We start from the raw sequence: 22,954 nt of genomic DNA, 5'->3' as shown, positions 1-22,954 counted from the left end.
CAAGGGGGCTTTTTGACCCAGAGCACTGTGCTACGGCGTCCATCCCTCCGCGTCTTGGCTGCTGGACTGGACCAGAAACAGCCAAGCGCTGCCACTGCCCAGGACTGGATGGAATCAGGTTTGCCTGTGCCTGTGGGGTCCTTGGGAGCTCTCAGGGAGGGCTGCAAATGCATCGGGAGGAGCTGTGTGTATGTGTGTGTCGGAATCTGGGTGCACAGCTGTGAATATGACTTCTGGGGGGACCACCGGGGGGACCACATGAGCTGCACAGGGGTTGTGGGTACAGAGGGGTGTCAGCTGAACAGTGGTGGGAGGTGCAGTCATGTGAGCAGTGGAAGAGTTAGGGGCCCAGAGGGGATGAAGGTAGAATAAGGCTGGGATGACTCAGCCCCTGGACCCAGCTCCTGCCCAGGGCTAGTGAGGGTGTAGCCAAGGCTGGGGGCAGCTCCTTGTCCTTTGGTTTGAGTTTGCGGGGACTCCTGACATTTGAGTTGCTGTGACACAGCTCTTCTGTGCCGGTGCCTGACTGAGGGGAGTGGAGGGCTGAGGCTGGAGGAGGAGCAGCTCCCCAGCTGGGTCCAATTAGGACTCCCACCAAAGCAAAACAGGCAGACACACCCCAGTCCCCACACTCCACCTCCCCTTGCGGGGGGGAAGTTGAGGCAGGGTGGGGTGGAAGGTCAGGAGGCCTGGAGCTGACCGGCTCCTCGCAGCGCCCCTCCCTGCCCAGCTGACTGCTTCGGGCCAAGTTGCCGCTCAGCAGCTGCTGCCTGAGCCATCAGCTGACAGCCCCTTCCTTCCCTGACCTCCGGGCCACCTCGTGCTCAGTGAGAACTGCTCTCTTGGAGGATGGACAGGGCAGGAGGTCCCCCACGACCCATAGTCAGAGGTTGCTGACGCTTGGTGCCCCCATCTGCCCCTTCTCAACCCTGCTCCCTGTGACGCCCCCCCAGGAACCTCCAGGGAAGGTGGTCCGAGTTCTTCTCTTGGCAGCCAGGTCAGGAGACCTAGTGAGGACTTCCAAGGAAGAGGGCAGCATCTGGGGACTGGTCCCCATGTAGCAGAGAGCGGAGGGGTCCTCCCAGAATTCAGGCCGCCCCTCCAGGCAGGCAGCCAGCCCCGGGAGCGGGGAGAGGCCCCGGGAGCGGAAGAGGGGAGGCGGCTCTGCTGGGATGGGCAGCGGCCTTCCTGCTCTGAACACTGCCCTGGCCTTGGGGGCCTGGCCCTAAGCGCTTTCCCAGGTATTTCACAGCGACAAGGCCACGTGGACAAGGACAGCTTTTCCTGAATTTCTCTTTTTCTGGTATGAGGGCTGGTGGGAGGTACTTCCCACCTCTTCCCAGAGTTTGGGACGCGGACCCCGGAGAGGGGCTCGGTGCGGTCCCCTGGGGTTGGGCACGGATCCCTCCCGCCGGCCTCGCCTACTCCCCGCCCCTCCTTCCCCGGACCTACCTTCCCCGGCGAGCAGGTGGCTGGGCCCGAGGCCGCCCGGGAGCGCAGGAGCATCCCTGCCCGGCAGCTGCCTGGCGCGGGCGCTCGAGGAGGAAGGGCAAGGAGAAGCGCGGGCCGTCGCGGCCCTCGTGACCGAGTCAGGACTGGCCGGGCCGGGCCGGGCGCCCGAGGAGGAAGAGGGAGGCTGAAGGGGCGCGCGCCGGAGGCCGGACCGTGAGAGTCGCGCGGCGGGGCGGGCGGAGTTTGGGTCTCGGATCTGGACTGCGGGCCGGGGCTGGGCCGGAGAGGAGGGGCGTGCGAGTGCTCTCCGTCCGTCGGGGCGCGCGCGGGGACACTGGTGGCCCCCTGCCGAGGAGGCCGGGCCGGCGGGGAGGCGGCGCCGGGAGGGGCCGCCGAGGGTCCCCGGGGAGCCCTCTCTGGTTTCCCAGCTGCCATCCCGGCCCCTACCGCAGGGCTGGCGTCGGGGAGGGGTCGGGCGGCCCGACGCGGGCCACTCAGAGTTTCCAGCGACATTTCCAGAGTGTGGGAAGCGAGCGGCCTCGCAGCGGAGCCAGGACAGGGGCAGGAGGGTGAACCGGGCGGAGCCAGGACAAGGGGGCAGGAGTGGTGAACTGGGCAAGCCGGGAGAGGCGGACAGGCCGGGAGCGAGATGAGGGCGCCCCGCAGGCAGAGTGGCGGAGCGGACCAGGGGAAGGCCCCGCCGCCCCTCCGCGCTGGGGGAGAGGGTGTGCCTGCGGCGGCGCGCGGCCAGGCGTGTGCAAACAAACACTCGCGCGTGCACTGCAAACGTGGGGACGCTCACACACGTGCAAGCACAGGGAGGAAATCAGCCCAAGGGAGCGGCCCCCCTGGGCGTGCCGCGCCCCTAAAGAGGATAAGGGTGGGGTCCCTTTGGCGGGGGTGGGATTAGGAGGGTCTTGGTGTTCCCAGACACTGTTTGTTTTGATCTGCCTGCTTTTCCGCTGTTCTCGCTGCTCTGAGCTGGGTCCCCAGAGCCCCGGCCCTCTGGCTCCCCATCCATTCTGGCCATTCCCTCTCCCTGTCTCTGCCCCAAGCCTCTGTATGGCACTTCAGAATGCGGGAATGCTTAAGGAACAATGAAGGACCATGGAAACACTCTGGAATCCTTTCTAGCCCTTGAGTTGACTCAGGGATCCCCAAGCCCCAAACCAACAAACCAACCAATAGTTACTGATCAACTTTAGATACGAGCTGGGAGTGATCAATGCTAAATTATGAAAAGTAATGTCATCTCCTGCATTCCTACTGGGTGTCAGATTGGTGCCAGAGGCCACGAGGAGCTTTGGAGTGTTTTCCAAGCTCACCACTCAACTCAAAGGTTGGAAAGAAAGAGAGTGGAGAAAAGACTAAGTGATTTTCAGTCCCTACCACCATTACTGCTTTAGTCTTATCTTCTCCCTCCTTCTGGTAAAGGAGCTCTCCCCTTGAAACGTCACATGTGAAAGCTGGAGAAGATGTTTGGGTTGAGAAGTTTCAGATAGGCCTTTTGGCCTCTAAGGCCTGCGGGGCTGCCATGTGGACACAGACAGCTGCACCAGCAGCAGTGGGACCACTGGGGGACACCTCATAGGGAAGCAGGTCCAAGGCTTCCCAGGAAAAATTTTTACATGATTCCAGGGGTTCTGAGTCTGCCAATTGTGGGGCATCTATGTAAAGGCAACTGTTGCACTGAACGGGGAGCTGAACAAGATGACCTTGAAGACTCCTTCCTAGAACCTCTGACTCTCCAGGAAGGCGGAGAGATGGGGATGGCAGGGGCACTGCTGTGGAGGATAGCTGAGCAGCGGTGGAACCCTGGGACACTTCTTGAGGGAGGCAGCAGTGCACTGCCCCTCCCCTGAAGCTTAGAAACCTGCTTACCCACCCCAGGTAGCCTCTTCCCTCCCTCAGGGATAAAATAAGTGCCCATTTTCTTAGACACGCATTTTTCCCACCTGTCAGGGTCCTTGGGACTAAGAAGGACCACATTGCTTTCACTTTCTTCCTTCTTCTCCCAAGATGGTGAAGCTGAAGCTCTTCCGACTCCAGGAATCCTGGCCATACCCCCTCACCAGCAGCAAGCTTCTCTTATTCTCTAGGGCTCTGACCTGGACTCCAAGATAAATATTTAGTGTAGAGGGTGCAGCAGAGCTGACAAAGTTCCCCACTTCCTGTTTCTCACAAAGGGAGGTGGCAGCCATGGGCAAGGAGCTGGGGACTGGCTACCAGTTTCATCTCTATGGGAATCGGGCGTTGAGTAAACAGCTTTGTAGGAGGAGGCGGGGTAGGTCTACGGGAGACCTGAGCTTTCTTCCTGAGCCGCTTTGACTTCTGCCTGTCTACTTAGGCCTGGGCTCTGCCGGGTTTATCACCTCTCTCAGGTCAGAATCCACTGTGTTCCGTGGTGCCCATCTGGCCTCACAGCTGAGAGGATGGGAGAGAGTGGGCCACAGGGCAGGGAAAACATAAAGAAATTTGACTGATTCCTCCCTCTTTGCCCTTATCTAAAGAGAAGAATTCCTTCTCTTTGAAAAGTAGATTAAGAGGGGAAAATTAGCAGGGTTTGGAGATTGAGCCAGGAACCAGGTGTCTGATTTCCCAACGCCTCCCTCTAGCGTCAGCTCCCCTTGCTGCCTCCACAGCTGTCACGGTTAGGGAGAGGCTGAGGCTGGGAAGATTGTCCTAGATAAGGCGGCTGGCCGGCTGGCTGGCTGGCCATCAACAATAGAACAGATTCCTTTCCTTTCCAAATCCCACTGCACTCTCCTTTGCATGCACGACTCCCCTGTCTAAGAGGGGCCTCCCTCCCTGCAAGTCACCAGTTCCCCACCTCTGGCACTGCCCTTTGTCAGGGGCTGCCTCTGCCTTCTCAGAGCCACCTGAGCCACGGTAAACACAGTTACATAACTGCCCTGTTTTCCCAGCTACCTGATCCCAGGCACCAGTATTCCCCGCTCAAGCCCTTGAGGCTGCACCTTTTGCTCTGTGGGTAGTCCCCAACATCACCGTCAACAGGGGTCTGTCCACAACCTCCGCCCCCCTGCAGGGGAGGATTAGCCTCGGGACTACCAGTAAATGTGGCTCTTCACAGGGAGGGGGAGAAGGCGGTGGAATGCGGGTCACTCTGAAAAGCAACCTCTGTCACCAAGGATGACAAATGAGAGGAAAGAGCACTGAAGTGAAGGCGGGGTGAGCGGGGTGGGCAGAGCACCCAGTTTTAGTTCTCAAGTGGGAAAAGGGAAGCCAGGGGTCCCGGAAGACATGAACCCGGACTCAGTTCTTGAGGAGCGCCTTGCTCTGGTGCTGGCAATCGGCAATTCAGATGAGTCACCCTCTGAGATCTACCCTGGGCAGCTAGGCGGCCCCAGCTCTGTGCCTCAGTACCCCCATGGAGATATACCGGGCATCTGCTCTTCCTTTCTTCTCCTTCCCAGGGATGAACTTCAGGTGCTTTGAGTAGATTTTTTGGGGGGTTTTGCTCTCAGAATTCTGAGTGTTTTCTTCCTTCCTCTAAGCTGAGCAGTCAGACCAGAAGGGGTTAGCACAGAAAGCACTGCCCATTTCCAGCAGTTTGGACTTCTCTAGAAGGCCACAGTGACACAATGGTGAGGAATTGAAACCAAGTCACATGGACATACCAGCAAGAATCTGGACTATGTTTCATCCCCTGGGCTCCATCCCTTTCTCCTGGGTCCTCTCTTGACTCCTGCTCCTGCAAATGTTGCCAGCCAAGTTCTACTGATGGCCCTTTCCATGCCAACCACTCATGGGAACAGGAGCAGGCAGAAGAAGGGAGCGCAAATGACCCATTTTGGGGCTTCAAAGGGCCTCCTATGCTGACAATGGCATGACGTGGCTCATCTGGAATTCAAGATTTCTGGTAGAGTCCCTGTAGAGTGAGGGATCTGAGTGAAAAAATACCCAGTACAGGTCAAGTATGGTGGGTATTGGGGCCTGGCAGCCAGGATGGGTGCATGGAACCCCATAGGAATAGAGAATGAGGCTCTCAGGCTTGCCTGGCACAGACCTTTCCATAGCACATGCATGATGTAATGGGCATCTATTCTGGGTTCTCAGGGCCAATCTCCCAAAGGCTGCGGGAGAACTCAGCCATTTGCCCAATTTATCCCGCCTGTCCTCAAGGAAGTTTTGATACTGACATCACATCCACGGCTGTTCTCTCTTCCTCTTTTCATGGATGAGCAAACAAGCACAATGCACAGATGGGGTGTCTTTGAGAAGAACTGAGCTGGGTGAACCTCTCTTAGTTCTCAGGAAAGATGAAACAAACAAGTGGCTGTCAGCTCTAGAAAGTAGATTTTATAAGGGAAGGATAAGTAAGTGATGACCTCAGAGGGAGAACCAAGCCAAGTCAACTCAGCCACAAAGGAGGGCACAGACCCAGGAGCTGGGAAATTAGGTCTGCATCAGTCTTCTTTCCCAGCTCAGGTAGACTGCGATGGGTAGGATAAGAGGGCTGATCTGTTGGCCCAGTGGATACCATAAGGTGCGGCTCTGGCCTCCAAACAAAGAAGAACCTTGTCTTCCCACCTCCTTGAATTCTATGATGAACCTTCTCCTGAACAGCATCAACATTAAAAAGTCTGCTTCGTTTACCATTAAATTATTCATCTACTGTATCAAAATTAATTTTCTTTCCAAAGCCTGAAAGTTGTGACCAAAAAAAAAAGCAAGACCATGCAATTACATGCAGCAGGCAACAAAGTGAGGAGCAGAGCTAGATGGAGCAAGAGGTTAATATGAATTTGCATTGAAGTCCTTCATTTCCAGGCTATTAAAAATCTTTCCACAATTCCAGAAATATGGGCAAATGTTACCTAATTTTACTGAAGGTTTAGCTAAGGTGTAGGGACATTGCTACATCAAGATGCCACTGGGATAACAAAGAACCCAATGCTACCCAGCTTATTGGAAATTAGAAACCTGGGCCCGTTTTCTGGCCTGTAAACTGCACTGTGGCCCTTAATGTGGTTGTATTTAGTTTAAAAGTCACCTCACTTGGGCCTGGCAGTGCTGGATTTAGCTTTTCTACCTCTACTGCCATAACCTGTAGAGTCCTCTCACTGACACACTTTCCTCTCCAGGGCCCCGGCTCTTTCCCTATCCCCAATTCCCCACTTGCCCAGGGGAACTTGTTTTTCCTCGTGAATCCACAGCACCTCATGATATTTCTACTTTTCAGAGGCATGAAAAGGCTAGTCTGACACTTCCCGTTCTTGGTAGGCCAACTCCACATTCAAATCCTCTTTGGCTGCCTTGACTTCTCCAAGATGGAATTCACGGTGTCTATTATTAGGATCACATGCACAGTCATTAAATTATAAGAATACAAAACTATTTTTATCCTTGATAAAGAATGTATGTTTTCTGGGATGTCTTTCTTCCTTTTCTTCAAGTAGTGGCCTCTATTGGAGAAGCCGCAGAGGGGGCTGGGACTTGAGTAAGAAGGAGGCCAGGGTTGGGGAGTGGACTCTGAGTTGGGAGAAACAGAAACACGTTGCGGCCACCATAGCTGCTTTAAAACGAAAGGGCTGGAGAGACGAAAGAAAGAGGTCCTTTTTATTGCGATGGGATTCCCTCCCTTGGGAGGGGAATTCCTTGGCATCATCAGAGACCAGACCAGACATCAAAAGCCAAGCTTTTTCCTGGGCTCTGGAATTATTAAATGAGTAAAAGCCAAATATAAGTACCTCCACCAGGAAATACAGGAAATAAAGACACAGGGAGCCAATAAAGTTATCATTTAATTTTAAGGGTGTTTTCTTCTTTTTTTAGATCTTAAGATGACCTCTAATTTACAGTACAAAAGTCCTAACAAATTAATTTCTTGTTCACAAAAAAGACATTAGATGATTTCGGCCAATAAGTAACATTTCCCTCACTTTAACATAACTGAAAGCAAGAAAAAGTAGGCAATCTCTAAGCACAAGCAAATAATCCATCATTCAGAAGAACCTTGAAAAAATATCACACCACCAACTAGTCTGACGTCTTGACCACCTCACCATTTAGGAAGGAATACTGGGGCCCCTTCTTGGAAAATGCCTGCTGACAGATCTATCGGGAAAAACAGCTATTGGGGTCACCATGCACTGAGAAAAGAAAAGTTAGGGATTTACAATGTCATCCTCAAAAAGTTCTGTGACAAAAACACATCTTTATTGCCCCAAATCAAGATCTATGATAGGCCTGCCCCTCATTACATGCATTTCATGTTAAGAGTATTTGGAGACATCTACATCAAGGGAGTGAAGGAATGTGGGCAAGAACTTACTGGAAGGCAGTGTGCTTGGCCCTACTTCAAAGCTGCTCAGAGGGACAGTCCGCCTCCATGTCCTCAATTCTTGATCTTAAGCCACCTAGACTTGCCATGAGGGCATAGAAGAGGAGATGATGCATAACCCTGTCTCAGACAAAGGTGTTATTCAGCAGGTCTTGCCAAGGTGGCAGGGGCGTGAGGCCAAGGCCTCCCGGGAGGGAATATACTCCCCAGTATCATCTTTACCTTTGTGACTGCATAGATGAAGGCAGCTAACACTGACCCCATTCACTGTCGCTGGCTAGATATAGGCAGGTCAGGTCCCAAGCCCCAATGTAATATAGGCTCCCTCTTTCACACTCTGTCAATGGCACAAAGCCCTATTGTTAACACAGTTCTCTACTCACACTCAAGATAAGAGTAAACAACACTGTCCTTCGACTACACAACTTTTTTCCTCTACACACATCTGCTCTTTCTGACAGCTTTCCTCCAGGCATCTCATTACAGCAATACTGAAAGGGACCGTGGCAAGCCAGTTTTGGGACCCATCATCCAGGTAACCCGACCCTCCTCAATCCACTGCTGGGCCTTCCTAGGCTGTCCTTTACTCACCTTCTAGCAGATCTCAGAAAAGATGTGGACCCAGTGCCAGACAAGGTGGAAGCCATGGTTATAACCACAGCTTAGGAAATTGGAGCCCATACCCACAGATGGGCCCTGGGTTCACCCTCCCTCTGCCATCTTTTCTGCCTGGGCAAGGAAAGCTGGGTAATGCTTTAGGAGAAACTTGGGTTCCACTGTTACTATAACAACTAGAATAAATATTGGGGATTCTAGAATGGTACCTCAACAAGTCCTTATGGCTTAGGAAATAATTTTCAATGCAGAGATCAGAGAGAAAAACCCGATAATTAATAAAAAGAAAAATTATGAATCAACCAATCTAGGGCAAGCTCTTCCTAAACCAATTTAACTGATTGGTCACCCAGATTGGTCAGGATGAAAATTCTTTTTTTTGAGACAGAGTCTTGCTCTGTCTTCCAGGATGGAGTATAATGGTGCAATCTCAGCTCACTGCAACCTCCAACTCCCTGGTTCAAGCGATTCTCCTGCCTCAGCCTCCCCAGTAGCTGGGATTACACCATGCGCCACCACACCCAGCTAATTTTTGTATTTTTAGTAAAGACGGGGTTTCACCATGTTGGCCAGGATGGTCTCGATCTCCTGACGTCGTGATCCGCCGGCCTCAGCCTCTCAAAGTGCTGGGATTACAGGCGTGAGCCACCGTGCCCAGCTTGGATGAACATTCTTAAGAGATTAAACTTTATAGATATGGTACAGTCGAAAATTTTGGAGATCAGCTACCATATTTACATAAAATAGGGCAGGGTAGAGGGAACAGATTTTAGCTTTACTCATTCTGAGGCTGGAGAGACTCTTGAGTAATGACCATGAACAGCAAGCCCAGCTGTGTCTCATGCAGGCATGGCTTATAATATTTTTCCTATAGAGATCAGCTGTGCCTCAAACCGTGTGTTTTTAAAGCACTCAGAGAGAAGAAGATCTAAGGGACGATGCCAAAAAGGCTAAAAAGGCCCTGAAGTTATCCAATTTTTAAAAATCTTACGCTTGCTCCTTAATGACATTCAGTAATAGTCTATTGACAAAACAAATAAGGGTTTCTCTCTTCTTATTTTGAACAATGTCAGTCAGGAAATCATCCCTAAGTTATCAGGATGGCAAAGAAAGCTAATCTTAAGAAGGCAAATCTTTGCTATTGAGAGAAACTTGCTTCATTGAACTGCTCATGGAAGAACCAAAAAAGGCAATGAAAGACATGAAAAATACCGATGTTCCTGGAGAGGCTGAGTCTTTTACTCCTAGGCAAGGGGCAGTATCAAGCTCATCAGAGTGTGATAAGCAATTCTTACCTTGCCAATCAATATCCAGTCAAAAAAGATGAGCAAATCAGCAATGTCTCTACTTGTAACCAAAGTGTCACCTTGAGAGTTTAAGGAAAACAGAGGCTATTTTTGTTTTATCATTCTATTAAAGACACACACACACACACAAACACACACACACACACACCCCCTTGGCTTATTGTTTTGCTTTTGCTCTAAACATTTAGAACACAGAAATAAAAAGGGGATATATGTTTTGAACTTACGTTAGATGAGTTTTCAGATTTGTAAAAGAAATAATCATCTGATCGATTTAAATGTCCTGTGATATGTATCTCACCAAAAGTGAGAAACCTGGTCCATGTGAAGCATCATTTTCAAAATAGCATTTCAGAAAAGTTTACAAAGGAGTCCTGACTCCTTTGTTTGTTTTTGTTTTCCTAAAGGGAGAAGTTGCAGGCAAAAAAGGTCCCTGTGGGCCTTCCACAAGGAAGGTCCTGTGAAGGGAAACACAATAAAACTGTTTCCAGTATCTTTAGAACACACAGGGGGAAACATTCAATAAAACAGAAGAGACTTTGAAAACACCAAAACTGCAGAACTTTCATAGCAATTAAAATGTCTGTTTAATCATGGCCCTAGACAGGAAAAATAGTCTTCGAGCAAACCCAGGGCAGGGGTCCAGCCACCTTGGAAGCTGTTGTTTACATTAAAACAGCTACAGAACAGAAGGGATAACTTTATCTTTAGAATTCAACCAAATTTTCAAACCTAACCTCCTCTAAGAGTTAGTGCTGCTCTAAAACTTACTCAGGTTTTCTTGAACCAGGACCACCTACCTCTCTACTCTGGCTGATTCCTCGACAGCTCAGAGGGAACCAGTGAAATACTGTATATAATTTTGTGATGCTTCTGTCAAGGAAACTTGCTTTATCATTCTGCTTTTTGAGACAATAGTGAAGCCATTCCTAAATAATCATCGCTAACAAAATATTATTTTTCGCTTATAAGGATTTACAGTAACTATTTCTACTACTGCCTGCTAATGGAGGCCCGTAAGAGTGGTTTCTACCTGTGGATTGTATATGTGTAACAGCCTTAATGAAAAGGAGAAAGGGATAAGGTACTAGCAGCTCTGCAGTCTGTCACATGGAATGACTTTCATCAGTGAAATTTCCAAAGACAGGATCTTTTCTAATCCTGGGATTGGAAGAGAAAGGAGCATAAGGATTATCTAGGTGCTTAATACCCGATTTGAGTTCAATGACAATCAGGAAAAGACAGTTACTAGAGACTTTTTCCCCCTTCTTTCACAGGTTTTACTCACAACCCTTTCAGAGATCCTTTATCTCCTTCCTATCTTTTTATTAACGGAGCAATCTATGCTGGCAGATTCCAGTCCCTAAGAGTGCCTTGATTTCTGCCATAAACAAATCAGGAACTGTTAGAAAAAAAGGTATAGGAAAACAGAGATAGATGGGCTAAGTCTTCATTCTTCTAGTGAGAAGTATGGTTTTTTAGGGAAAAAAAAAAAACACCACCAAAATTATGTTGTTCTTTGTTTTTCTGGTTTCCTGGAAACTCCCAATATGAAGTATTACTGTCTGAAATACTTGCTTTAGTGCTAGACTGCCGCATCACAAATGACACTAAGGAATGCCATAAATGTGCATGTTCCATGCTCTGATGTAATGTTCCCAGGCATGTACATTCACTGCAGAGCTGACCAATGACTATTATGACACGGCTCCTGCGATGAGGCTAGTCAAAATGGGAGTTAGCCTAAGTAGCCCCAAAATTTCCTTCACTAGTTGGTTGTGACTTGAAAATCAAACTAAGGGAAGATAATTCACACACTACATCTGAACACTTGTTTTTTGCATTCCAAAATATGCTAATGGAGGCTGAAATACCATTCAACCTAAAGAGTAACTGATATAGAAGACAGGAAATCCTCACTTATCCAATGTTCTTTAGCAAGACCTTCAATTCACAAGGGGACCACTGAACTCTTGTCAGTTTCTACTACTCCAGCTGGTTTCAGTTAATACTGACAGGGAACAACAGAAGGATGATGGGAAGGCAGATGCAAGAGCTGATGCCAACAGCCTAGAAGGGCATATATACATCTTGCTGTAGAAGGTGCTGCTGAGGGCATTTATCAAATATTTAGAAAGTGACTTCCTTTACAGAAGTCACCTGGGGTTCAAAAATGAGAGTAAAATAATCTGGCAATTGTGAAAGCTTTCTGAAAATCTTTCTCCTCCAAAGTCCTAAGGAAATTTAAACCAATCATGCCCATGGTCAGATGAACAGATTTTAAGTAACTCTAAGAACAACCCTTATTATTTTTTGTTTACTAGAACATATTTAAATGAACTGAGAGTCCAGAGAAAGTAGGTTATTAAGGAAAACATTTATCTTCGCCCTTAAAATCACTGGATTTGGGTTATTCACTTGGAAGTTCTACTATGAGCCAGTTTCCCATCAGAAGAGAAGCACTTTTAGCCACTGAAATGTAAGAGGACTTTCTTCAATGGCACCCAGCAGAAAGGAAAAAAATGAAAAGGAAAAAATCCTCTTGCATTTGAAAAGTTATTAGTCTTACATGAAAGACATTACCTTCCAAACAATAATGAAGACTGACTAGTTCAAGTCAGAAACCCAGGTTTGAGGTTTCCAAGGCCCTTTTATTAGGGGAAGTCCCCCTTTATAGCACAAGACTTCACAAATGTGTTGACAACAATCAGATTCATTTCTTAAAATTATGGAGAAAAAAGGGAAAAACAAAACAGATGCACTTTTTATCTATATTGAACATAAATTAAAAGAATTTATAAAACAGTCACCTTTTTATAGAATAAATGCAGACTGAATTATAAATGCACCTCCAGGTTGAAGTTGTTGAGTTGCTTTTCATTTTCCAATAATAAATAAATGAAATTTGTTCTTGAGCTTTAGATCCACCTGAGCCACGGCAGGACTCTAAGTCATTACTGGGCTTTCTTCCCTTGGTCGCTCCTGTGTGCAGCATGTGAGTGTGCTGAGGTTACAGATTTCATTGGCCCATCAGCGTGTATGCTATCCTTTCGGGGTGGCATTCGCTCATTAATTCGGTCCAGACCTCGCGCTTCTTCAAAACTCCGAATCTTGTGCTGAAGCGAGAACCCTCTGATGGCTACAGAAAAACAGGAAGCAGGTGGAGAGAGCTCAATTAGGCAGCAAAGCAACAGGCTTAAAAAAAGTTTCTTAGCACACAGCAACCTCCTAGAGAAACACACAGAAAGGTGGCTATGGAGCACATGTCTAGTGAAAGTCATGGGCAATGTTTGACTGAATCAGTCTTGTCTGCAGCTACTGCTTCCTTAAAGCCCAAAGGGCAGCTGAAATTGTGAACGTAATTTTCATAAAAGCTCTATATGCATAATCATGGTAGATATATACCTAACAAAAAGCTAACAAGTACTTACTGGGCCCCAATACCTTTAAGAAAGAGTGTCTTATGCACCAGAAACATACTCAATGCTAGAACAAAGGCAACACTAGAATAACTGAACAAGTTAAACCCAGGGTAGTTGCTTTTAGCACAAAGATCACACAGACCACAAAACAAAGTAACAAAAGAGCTAATCTTTTCGTTTAGGACAGCTTTTTATCTTGCACAACCAGGAGCTGTACATAAGTTAAAAACTTAAAAATAGCTTCTAGATATTTTCCTTCTGATTCAACTTTTGTAACACCAAGGAAAGGCATTCCCATTTTGAACCATCTTACCTAATAAAACAATTACAAGTATAATACAAGTTTATCGATTCCGATGGTTTTCATAGAAACAAAGTTAATTTAACTTGCCTACCTTAGGGCAACCTCAGAAATGAACTGAACTAAATTCCAGTCTACTTCTGCCTCTGCTCTTGAAATCTTTTAGAATCGCTGAAGAGGCTGACCTATTTGGCTCTCTTTAGAATCAAATGGATGTCTCTTGTACATGGAAGGGATACAGAAGTAAACCACTTGACCTCTCATGGCCAGTTGCTTAAGCTTCTGCCATTGCATTAAAGCTGACAGAGCCCAGAAAAAAAAAACTGTAGCTGTGGTGAAGGTTATTTAAAATTAATGCAAAGATAGGACACAAAGGAAACACCTGCTTCGTTAACATGCCTAGAAACAACTATTCCTTTTCTCACTGTTATAGTTCTGGTGATGCAATAATAAAATATTTGAAATGTTGACAAAGCTTCGAAAAACCAGTACACAGACACATGGATCACATCTATCAGAGTAATATGGCCATACCTTCCCGGGCCTCTACCGCTTCTACTGTGGCTGTAAGAGGGCAGGAGCAGTAGCATGCAAAAATGAAGACAGAAAAAGAGTGAGTAAACCAACAGTACCGATGGCAGCACAGCCATCCCAGGGGCCCGTTTTTTAGCCTATCCCCATCCATAATGAAAGTCAACTAGTTAGAGAAGCGAGAAGATTATTGCGAGAGACTCAATTGGGGTGGGAGGAATATGGGGTGGGGAGAGTTTCTAATATTTTTAACATTTCGGGTGCCATGGAACATTGCTCTTTTCATTTTAAGTAGCCAACTGCTACTTTATATCTTGATATCCACTTATCAAAACAACATGTAAAATCAAATAGTTTGACATCACAACAATCCTTAGTTTGTAAAATATCTCAGGTGATATTAAATGAGCTACTGCTGGGTCCTATTCAAAAAGCTTATTTACAACTACATCTTATTGCTCTCAAGTGACTTATTTGGAGTCCAACTGCCCTATTAATTACTTCATTAAAAAAAAAAGAGTGGCCTTTGAACAGCAGACTGGCATTTGGAAGGAGAGAAAAATAGGTTCCATGTGAAGGGTTATTTCTTGTCCAGGAGTGGAGTATAAAGCTAACAAAAGCGTAGAACTATTGAATTCCTAATGCAAATGTGTGTACCCATCTGCTACAAAAATATAGCAGAGGCTGATGTTTCCAATCCATATGGCTTCCATACAGTGTTCAAGAGAGTAGGCCAATAACTAAGAAAGCCCTCTTCTTTCTTAGCAATGGAAAAGGAAGCAACTTAAAAGTCAGTACCAACAGGTAAACTTCCTTGCATCTCCTTTCTCAGACAGTAAAAACGTTAATATATGAAAAGGTACAAGGTGCCACAAGAAAGATCCTATTAGGAAAACCCTGTCAGTTACTCCAGTACCAATTTGCCAAAAGAAGGCAGTGAAGAATAATGAGCAGTAACAGTTTGCTGCTATTCCCAAGGCTTTATATATCAATATGAGAAGAGAAACTGAAAGAACTACAACATTAACTACCTAATGGAATGTGAAAAATGGATAATTGGAATCTACTTATGAAGTGCTTTCATTTGTCAACCATAGGCAGGCATGTATTAAATCACTGTCACACCCTCTCTAATCTCCTTAAGTAGAACAAATACCCTTGACAAGAAAGCTACAGTGCCTTCTAACAGCACATCACTGATGTAACTGTTAGGAAGTGGGAGAACAAAGCATTGCTGAAACTGTATACTGAGTGTTGGTCTAATTAGGGCTTAAAAGCTACATGGTAAAATGTGTATGATATTACCTTGTTTGGGGCCCTCCCAGAATTGCTATTCGCATTGGGTATAAAGATAGCAGCCTGCAGTAAGGGCCATTATAAGAAACAGTCATATCAAACTACCTGAACTTTTGTTTTCCTTTTTGACATCTTAACTGAAATAGAATTCATATACCACAAAATTCACTTGTTTAAAGTATACAAGTCAATGGTTTTAACATAGTAGAGTTGTGCAACCATCACCACAATCTGTGCTCAGAATATTTTCATCACCCCAATGAGAAACCCCCCACTTATTAGCACTCGCTTCCCATTTCCTTCCCTCACCTCTTCCCCTTAATCCTAGTTGAACACGAATCTACCTTCTCTGTAGATTGGTCTGTTCTGGACATTTCAAATGAGTGGCATCATATAATATGTGGTCTGTAGTGACTGACTTCTTTCACTTAGCATAATGTTTTCAAGGTTCAGTCATGTTGACATGTATACCTGCATTTCATTCCTTTTTATGGCTGAATAGTATTCCATTGTGTTTACCACATTTTGTTTATCCAGTTTATGGACAATTGCTTTTTTTCACTTTTTGGCTATTATGCTGAATGCCATTTATGAACATTTGTGTACAAGTTTTTGCGAGGACATATTTTCATTTGTGGGGTATGTAGCTATGACTGGAATTGCTGAGTAATAAGTCAACTCTATGTTTAATCATTTGAAGAACTGTCAGAATGTTTTCCAAAGCAGCTGTACCATTTTACATTCCCACTAGTAGTGTTAAGAAGGTCCCAATTTCTCCACATTCTCATCAACACTTCTTATTAACTGCTGTCTTTTCACAGCCATCCTACTGACTGTGAAGTGATATCCCATTGTGGTTTTGATTAGCATTTTCTGAATGTCTAATGATGTCAAACATCATTTCATGTGCCATTTGTATGTCTTCATGGGAAAAATGTCAATTCAATTCTTTACCCATTTTTAACTGGGTTGTCTTCTTATTCAGTTGTAAGAGTATATTTTCTAGATACCAATCTCTTAGGAGATATATGATTTGAAAACATTTTCAACCATTCTGTGGGGTATCTTTTCATTTTCTTGATAGTACCATTTGCAGTACAAGAGTTTTTAATTTTGATGTAGTCCAATTTATAACTGATCTGTTTTAATCTGATGGTCTTTGTGAATCTTGTCCTGTCCTTGGCTTTCCCCACTATTTTGGCGACTGGGATGCTTAGAGTCAAATTTGTGGCTATTGGCTTTACTTTTGTTTACCTTTGTGCTTCAATTTCCAAGCATATTTATTTTACTCCACTATGTTTCATGTATACTGTAACTCACACCAATCCCTCTTAGATCAAGGTGAGACATACATGAATGTATGTTACATGGCCATATGGGATATTGTTGGTTGAAAGCACTCCAAGTTAAGTTATATGAACAATAAAAGGTCTTTTTTAGTTAATGCTCCAGTTTGCCAATGAGCTGGTGGAACTGAGACTCCAATGTGAAAATAACAAAATAAACTCACTTCCTGTGAATCAATAAGAATAAGAAACTCTAAAAAGTTGGCTCCAATTTTACCTTTGTTCTCACACATTACTGAAGATTTCTATCAATTTTGGAAGTATCAATAAATGGTCCTATCTTGATTAAAACACTCATATTCAACTCATACATTGGGGCTGAGCCCAAAAGGTGACCAAGAATTAGAAACAAATTTCCAAATAACATAGCTATATAATTCTGTTGCTCAGCCCTGATTTGCAGATTTGCTTTCTCAAGGTTTAGACAAAGTTGGTTTCAATTAAAACAATTTTGTGGATCAGCAAATTTTCATAATGTTCACATAAGGATGCTATAGGCCATTCCTTTTTTCCTCTTAACTCATGTTACTGCCTATTACTCTATCTTTGTTGTCAGAGTTGCTCTCGGAATATCTCAGATGACTAATTACCAAGCAAAGCAATGGTGGGAACATATTCTGCTCACAAAAAACTGCACATTTATTTGAGAAAAATATTCAATCGGAAATAGTTTACTGATACTTTCTGTGAAACTAAAGGAACTAGGAAAATAAACTATACTTCCAAAGAGAAAATGTTCAGACTTCTTTCTAAATAGCTGAACTCTAATATCTAAGTATTCTATTTGAAAGAGAAGGAAGAATTCAATCTTATAAAAAGAAAAAAAGGGCTGGGCACAGTGGCTCACGCCTGTAATTCTAGCACTTTGGGAGGCTGAGGCGGGTGGATTGCCTGACCTCAGGAGTTCGAGACCAGCCTGGGCAACATGGTGAAACCCCATCTCTACTAAAATACAAAAAATTATCCAGGCATGGCGGTGTGCGCCTGTAGTTCCAACTACTTGGGAGGCCGAGGCAGGAGAATTGCTTGAACCTGGGAGGCGGAGGTTGCAGTGAGGCGAGATCGTGCCACTGCACTCCAGCCTGAGCAACAGACCAAGACTCTGTCTCCAAGAAAAGAAAAAAAATGGGTTTGTCCCTGTTAGTCAATAGCAATGAAATTTCTACAAAAGAAAAAGGACTCCTATAAATGGCAGGATGGCCAGACACAGTGGCACATGCCTGTAGTCCCAGCCACTCGAGTAGCTGAGGCAGGGGGATTGCTTGAGCCCAGCAACTGGGCACTGCCGTGAGCTATGACAGTACCTGTAAATAGCCATTACATTCTAGCCTGGGCAACTCTGTCTCTTGGGAAAAAAAAAAAAGGCCAGATGAAGGATGAGGTGGGAAAAAAACTAAGTAGAAACAATTCAACAAAATAAGGGGAGCAAAAAAAGCAGTGAAACTTTAGTTGAAGATATTAATGCTTCAATACCAATTTTCATACCTAGTGTTAGTCACCTAGTAATATGATCTCCTGTCTCTTCCCCTTGTATGTTTATTCTCACAAACATCAATCTTTTCATTCCAGGAGTCCAGAAAGCCCTTTCCTAAGAAGTCAGCCCCCGGGTAAATTTCAGAATCGGTACTCTGATTGAAGAGGTGATTTTGACACTGGAATAGAATATGGCCGCAGGGAAAGAGGCAAACTCCCTCTCTGATTGAGAAACTGCAACCCCCTCAAACTGTTTTCTTCAAGGTACAAAATACACACGAGGCACAGCAGGTGCACAAATCTGAAGTGTACAGCTCAATACATTCTTACATATGTATACACATGTCTAACTACCACCAAGATAATGATACAGAACATTCCTAACACTCTAGATGTTCCCTGTGCTCTTCTGGGACAATATTCTCCCACCAGAGGAAGTGACATTCTGACTTTATTATCACTGATTAGTCCAACGGTTCTTAAATATTATATAAATCAGTCTGTGCTCTTTTATGTCTGGCTTTTGCAGTTTTCCATGTCTATGAGATTCAACCATGTTGTAGCATGTGTCCATAATGTGTTATTTTTTATTGCTGAGTATTATTCCATTGTATAAATAGAATACAGTTTATTTATTTATATTTCAGAATACAATTTATTTATGTAGTCTGCTACTGATGGACATCTGGGTTGTTTCCAGCTTTGAGCTATTATGAATAAAGCTACAGTGAACATTCCCATGCATAACCTTTGGTGAACACATCCAGTTTCTCTTGGATATATACCAGGTGTGGAACTGCTGGGTTACAGGGTAGACATAATGTTTAGCTTTACTGTCCAATAGTTTTCTAAAGTGCTTGAATCAATTTACAAGCCCTTCGGCAACATACCTAGTTCTAGTTCTCCACAAACACACCAATACTTGGTATTGTCAGACTTTTTTTTTTTTTTGGAGACAGGGTCTCACCCTGTTGCCCAGACTGGAGTGCAGTGGCACAATCATAGCTTACCACAGCCTCGAACTCCTGGCCTCAAGTGATCCTCCCACCTCAGCCTCCCAAAGTGCTGAGATAACAGGTGTAAGTCACCACGCCCTGGCCCAAACTTTTAATTTTTAGCCATTCTAGTGGGTATGTAATGGTACCTCACTGTGGTGTTTTTTTTTTTTTTTTTTTTTGAAACAGAGTCTCAGTCTGTGACCCAGGCTGGAGTGCAGTGGTGTGATCTTGGCTCGCTGCAACCTCCACCTCCCGGGTTCCAGTGATTCTAGTGCTTCAGCCTCCTGAGTAGCTAGGGTTACAGGAGTATGCCACCACGCTCAGCTAATTTTTGTATTTTTAGTAGAGGTGGGGTTTTGTTGTATTGGCCAGGCTGTTCTTGAACTCCTGGCCTCAAGAGATCTGCCTGCCTCAGCCTCCCAAAGTGCTGGGATTACAGGCGTGAGCCTCTGCTCCCAGCCCTCGCTGTGGTTTTAATATCTATTTCCTAGATGAAAACTATAATAATATTAAGATCTTTTCATATGTTTATTGGTCACTTTGGTTTTTTTGAGATGGAGTCTTACTCTGTCGCCCAGGCTGGAGTGCAGTGGCACGATCTCAGTTCACTGCAACCTCCACCTCCCGGATTCAAGCAATTCTCCTGCCTCAGGCATCCGAGTAGCTGGGATCACAGGTGCCCACCACCACACCTGGCTAATTTTTCTATTTTTAGTAGAGACAGAGTTTCACCATGTTGGCCAGGCTGGTCTCGAACCCCTGACCTCAGGTGATCCACCCGCCTCAGCCTCCCAAAGTGTTGGGATTACAGGCGTGAGCCACTGTGCCAGGCCTATTGGCCACTTTGATATCCTCTTTTGTGAAGTGCCTGTTTAAATCTTTTGACCATTTTTGAAATTTGTTTTTTCCTATTGATTTACAGTTCTTCATATATTCTGGATACAAGGGCTTTGTGAGACATGTATATTGCAAAAATTTTCTTCCATTTTGTGTCTTGCCTTTTTCCTCTCTTAATCATGTATTTTTAAGAAGAGAAGTTCTTTATTTTAATGAAATTCAACTGGCTTTTTAAGGTTAGTACTTTTTGTGTCCTACTTAAGGACTCTGCCTACCGCAGTGTCTACTCTCCACACTTTCTTCTTGTTTTACTGTTTTGCTTTTTACACTGAAGTTATAATAAGCCATTCTGATTTAGGTTTTCTGTATGGAGGGAAGTAGGGGTGAAGATTCATTTCCCCGCTTATGGTATAACCAACGGCTCTCGTGGCATTTTCTGAGGAAAGCCCCCATTTGTAAGTGTGTGCTGACTGTTAGGTAACGGGAGCACACCTTCCATGGAGGAGCACTCTCATACTCACCTGTCTCGATAGTCTGCTTGCCTCCAGAGAGGACGCCCAGAGGGAGCGTGCCTGTGGGAGTCAGGCCCTTGAGAGTCAGTACACTCTCACTTTCTTGCCTGCAAAGGAAGACCAAAGCCCTGGGTTAATGCCAGGAACCCTCCATTCAGCAACTCAGATATTGAAGGAAGTGAAGAAAGAGAGCGGAGATGGAAGACAGATTCACCTACCTCCTATGCCTTCCCTGACTCAAAGAAAGGGACGTTTTCCACAAATATTTTCATTTTAAACAATCAGCCAGTTCTTGTTTTTCAATTAGAAGCGCTTAACGGCCAGGCACTGTTCTAACATTTCCCATATTTTATCCTATTTAATACACCTAACAACCTGTGCGCTAGGACCTATTATTATTTCTACTTTACAGGCAAGGAAACTAAGGCACAGAGATGAAACCCAAGATCACACAGGTAAGAAGAGGTAGAGCCAGAATTTGAACACAGGCAATCGGGTTGGAAAGTCCACACTAAACCACTGCATTCACTACATCTAAGCTACTAACAAATCAATGTTTGCTGGAACATTTTTAGTCGCTTTAACATGTTCATTGAATCTGCACTCAACCTAAAGACCTGCAGTTTCAGTACTACATTCCAATTCTAAAAAAACTGTTCTGAATTCGACGTCTAATTTACTCTCAAAATGCCTTTAACCCACACTGTAATGACAGACATCCTTACCGAAGAATTGAAAAGACCCGTGCCATCTTCCCAATGGCTCTGATCTTATTCCTGATGATCTCCTTACGAACTGTAGTGCTTCCTTAGAGAATACAAAGAATAAGTAAGTTAAAGGGATGTGTTAATAGGCTGCCTTTAAAAAAATTCAGGATGAAGTGTCTTAAGTTAAAGAAACAATTGTTTTTAAAAAACAGAAATGAAGGCTTAAGTTTGTTTAAACAAACAAAAATCTCAGGAAGTTCTAAGGAGCAAGAGAAAAAATGACCCAGAAGTTAAAAAGATGAAGTAAAAAATGAGAGGCCACAAAAAAGACAGACTGGGTGGATCTACGAGAGGTAGGAACTTATTTGTGGTTGTGAAACGTAGAACACAGCAAAGAATAAAACATACACATACATAAACAAACCTCACAAAGAAAGCTGCTACAGCAAAGATGTCTTTTGATAATGCTGTGGGCCACCTTAGGGTGCAGGGTTCAGCCTGCCAAATGGCAAGTGATCATTCCAGCAGCTGTCTTCTGTATGTAAACACAACACCCAGCTAGCTCTCCTGAACTTAGTGAGGGCTGCTTTCATTCTATAATCTTCACTTACATTAGTGAGTTATTGCCTCACAATACTACTTACAACTGTGCACTATTTTAAAAAGCAACAACAGAAAAAGTTAACGCAAGACTTTACGGCTTTTTCTTATCTAAGATTCTGAAAATAGCCCACACATGAGAAGCCAAGGTCCAGCATGCAGCAGGTGACTACAGTCAAAAGTCAGAAAAAGAAACATGGCCTCTCCTTCCTCACTTCCAACCCTCAACACCCTGCCGGATCATGCAACAGGTCCAGAGAAAACATATACATTAAAACTGAAGGGGAGGATGGAGAGCTTTTCTGAAATTATTTAACTACCAATTTTAAAAGTCTAACCAATAGACTATGGTGGGACAGAGAGTAAGCATTAAGCTCTTAGCATGGTTTAGTTGGATACCTTTCTGATAGCTTGGAATGTAGTGATCTTCAGGGAGAAGAAACACCAAGAAACAAGGAGATGAAGACAGAAATATGAGAAGAGAAATTTATGTTTACATGGAAAAGAGAAAAAAAAAATCAAAGTGAAATGCAAGGAGAGAAACAGGCTATTATCTTTACCAGCTCATAAGAGATATCCTTGGAATCATGATACAACATTAAATTACAAATTTATTTTGTCAGTAGTTTGTTCCATTTCTTAAAAGTTTATGGTTTTACATTAATTCACATCTATGAGCATCCAACATTTTCTACCCCCACAGATCATGAAAATAACATTAAACAAAGATATTATTTGCGGCATAAATGATGCCAAAAACAAGGAACAAAAACAGAGGACAGATCAGTTTACAAATCTCTTCATAGGAACAGTATTTTTTTTTCTTGTTTAATGGATTCTACAGCTTCTCTTTCAGGGGATATAATCGTTCTTCCTTTTTTTTTTTTGAGATGGAGTCTTGCTCTGTCGCCAGGCTGGAGTGCAGTAGTGCGATCTTGGCTCACTGCAACCTCCACCTCTCAGGTTCAATAAATTCTCCTGCCTTCGCCTCCCGAGTAGCTGGGACTACAGGTGCGTGCCACCACGCCCCAGCTAATTTTTGTATTTTTAGTACAGATGGGGTTTCACCATGTTGGCCAGGATGGTCTCGATCTCCTGACCTCATGATCCGCCCGCCTCGGCCTCCCAAAGTGCTGGGATTACAGGCGTGAGCCACCGTGCCCGGCCCATTCTTCCTTTTTATTTATTTATTTATTTTTATGTTTTTGTGGTGGGAAAGAATAGGAAATATATGTGTTTTTGTTTGTTTGTTT

At 44.8% G+C, this 22,954-nt stretch overlaps 2 protein-coding genes across 15 annotated transcripts in view; both read right to left on the bottom strand.

The window, feature by feature from the left end:
• Positions 1-11,709, bottom strand: part of SORBS3 (sorbin and SH3 domain containing 3) — a 33,637-nt gene extending 21,928 nt beyond the window's left edge. For 3 of the 10 annotated variants that reach the window (XM_054561329.2, XM_063726571.1, XM_054561331.2), the window contains exons 1-3: positions 8,348-11,709; positions 7,748-7,832; positions 3,408-3,560 (exon numbers count right to left, since the gene is read on the bottom strand). In XM_054561329.2, the coding sequence (XP_054417304.1) occupies positions 3,408-3,514 (107 nt within the window). In that variant the 5' untranslated portion in view covers positions 3,515-3,560; positions 7,748-7,832; positions 8,348-11,709. Of the gene's footprint in view, positions 1-1,452; positions 1,653-3,407; positions 3,561-7,747; positions 7,918-7,978; positions 8,089-8,347 lie in introns of those variants that run through there. The other 7 variants (XM_009243607.4, XM_063726570.1, XM_009243608.4 and 4 more) reach the window with 5 other exon arrangements.
• Positions 11,710-12,308: 599 nt separating this feature from the next.
• The window catches only part of PPP3CC (protein phosphatase 3 catalytic subunit gamma), a 99,035-nt gene continuing 88,389 nt past the window's right edge, over positions 12,309-22,954 (bottom strand). For 3 of the 5 annotated variants that reach the window (XM_002818882.6, XM_063726578.1, XM_063726577.1), the window contains exons 11-13: positions 21,120-21,201; positions 20,404-20,501; positions 12,309-12,817 (exon numbers count right to left, since the gene is read on the bottom strand). In XM_002818882.6, coding sequence (XP_002818928.4) covers positions 12,633-12,817; positions 20,404-20,501; positions 21,120-21,201 — 365 coding nt within the window. In that variant the 3' untranslated portion in view covers positions 12,309-12,632. Of the gene's footprint in view, positions 12,818-13,935; positions 13,966-20,403; positions 20,502-21,119; positions 21,202-22,954 lie in introns of all 5 variants that reach the window. The other 2 variants (XM_063726579.1, XM_002818881.6) reach the window with 1 other exon arrangement.

The sequence above is a fragment of the Pongo abelii genome, chromosome 7, assembly GCF_028885655.2.
Source record: "Pongo abelii isolate AG06213 chromosome 7, NHGRI_mPonAbe1-v2.0_pri, whole genome shotgun sequence".
Taxonomy (NCBI): Eukaryota; Metazoa; Chordata; class Mammalia; order Primates; family Hominidae; genus Pongo; species Pongo abelii.
The sequence above is the reverse complement of the archived record's forward strand: the minus strand, read 5'-3'. Positions and strand labels throughout refer to the sequence as shown.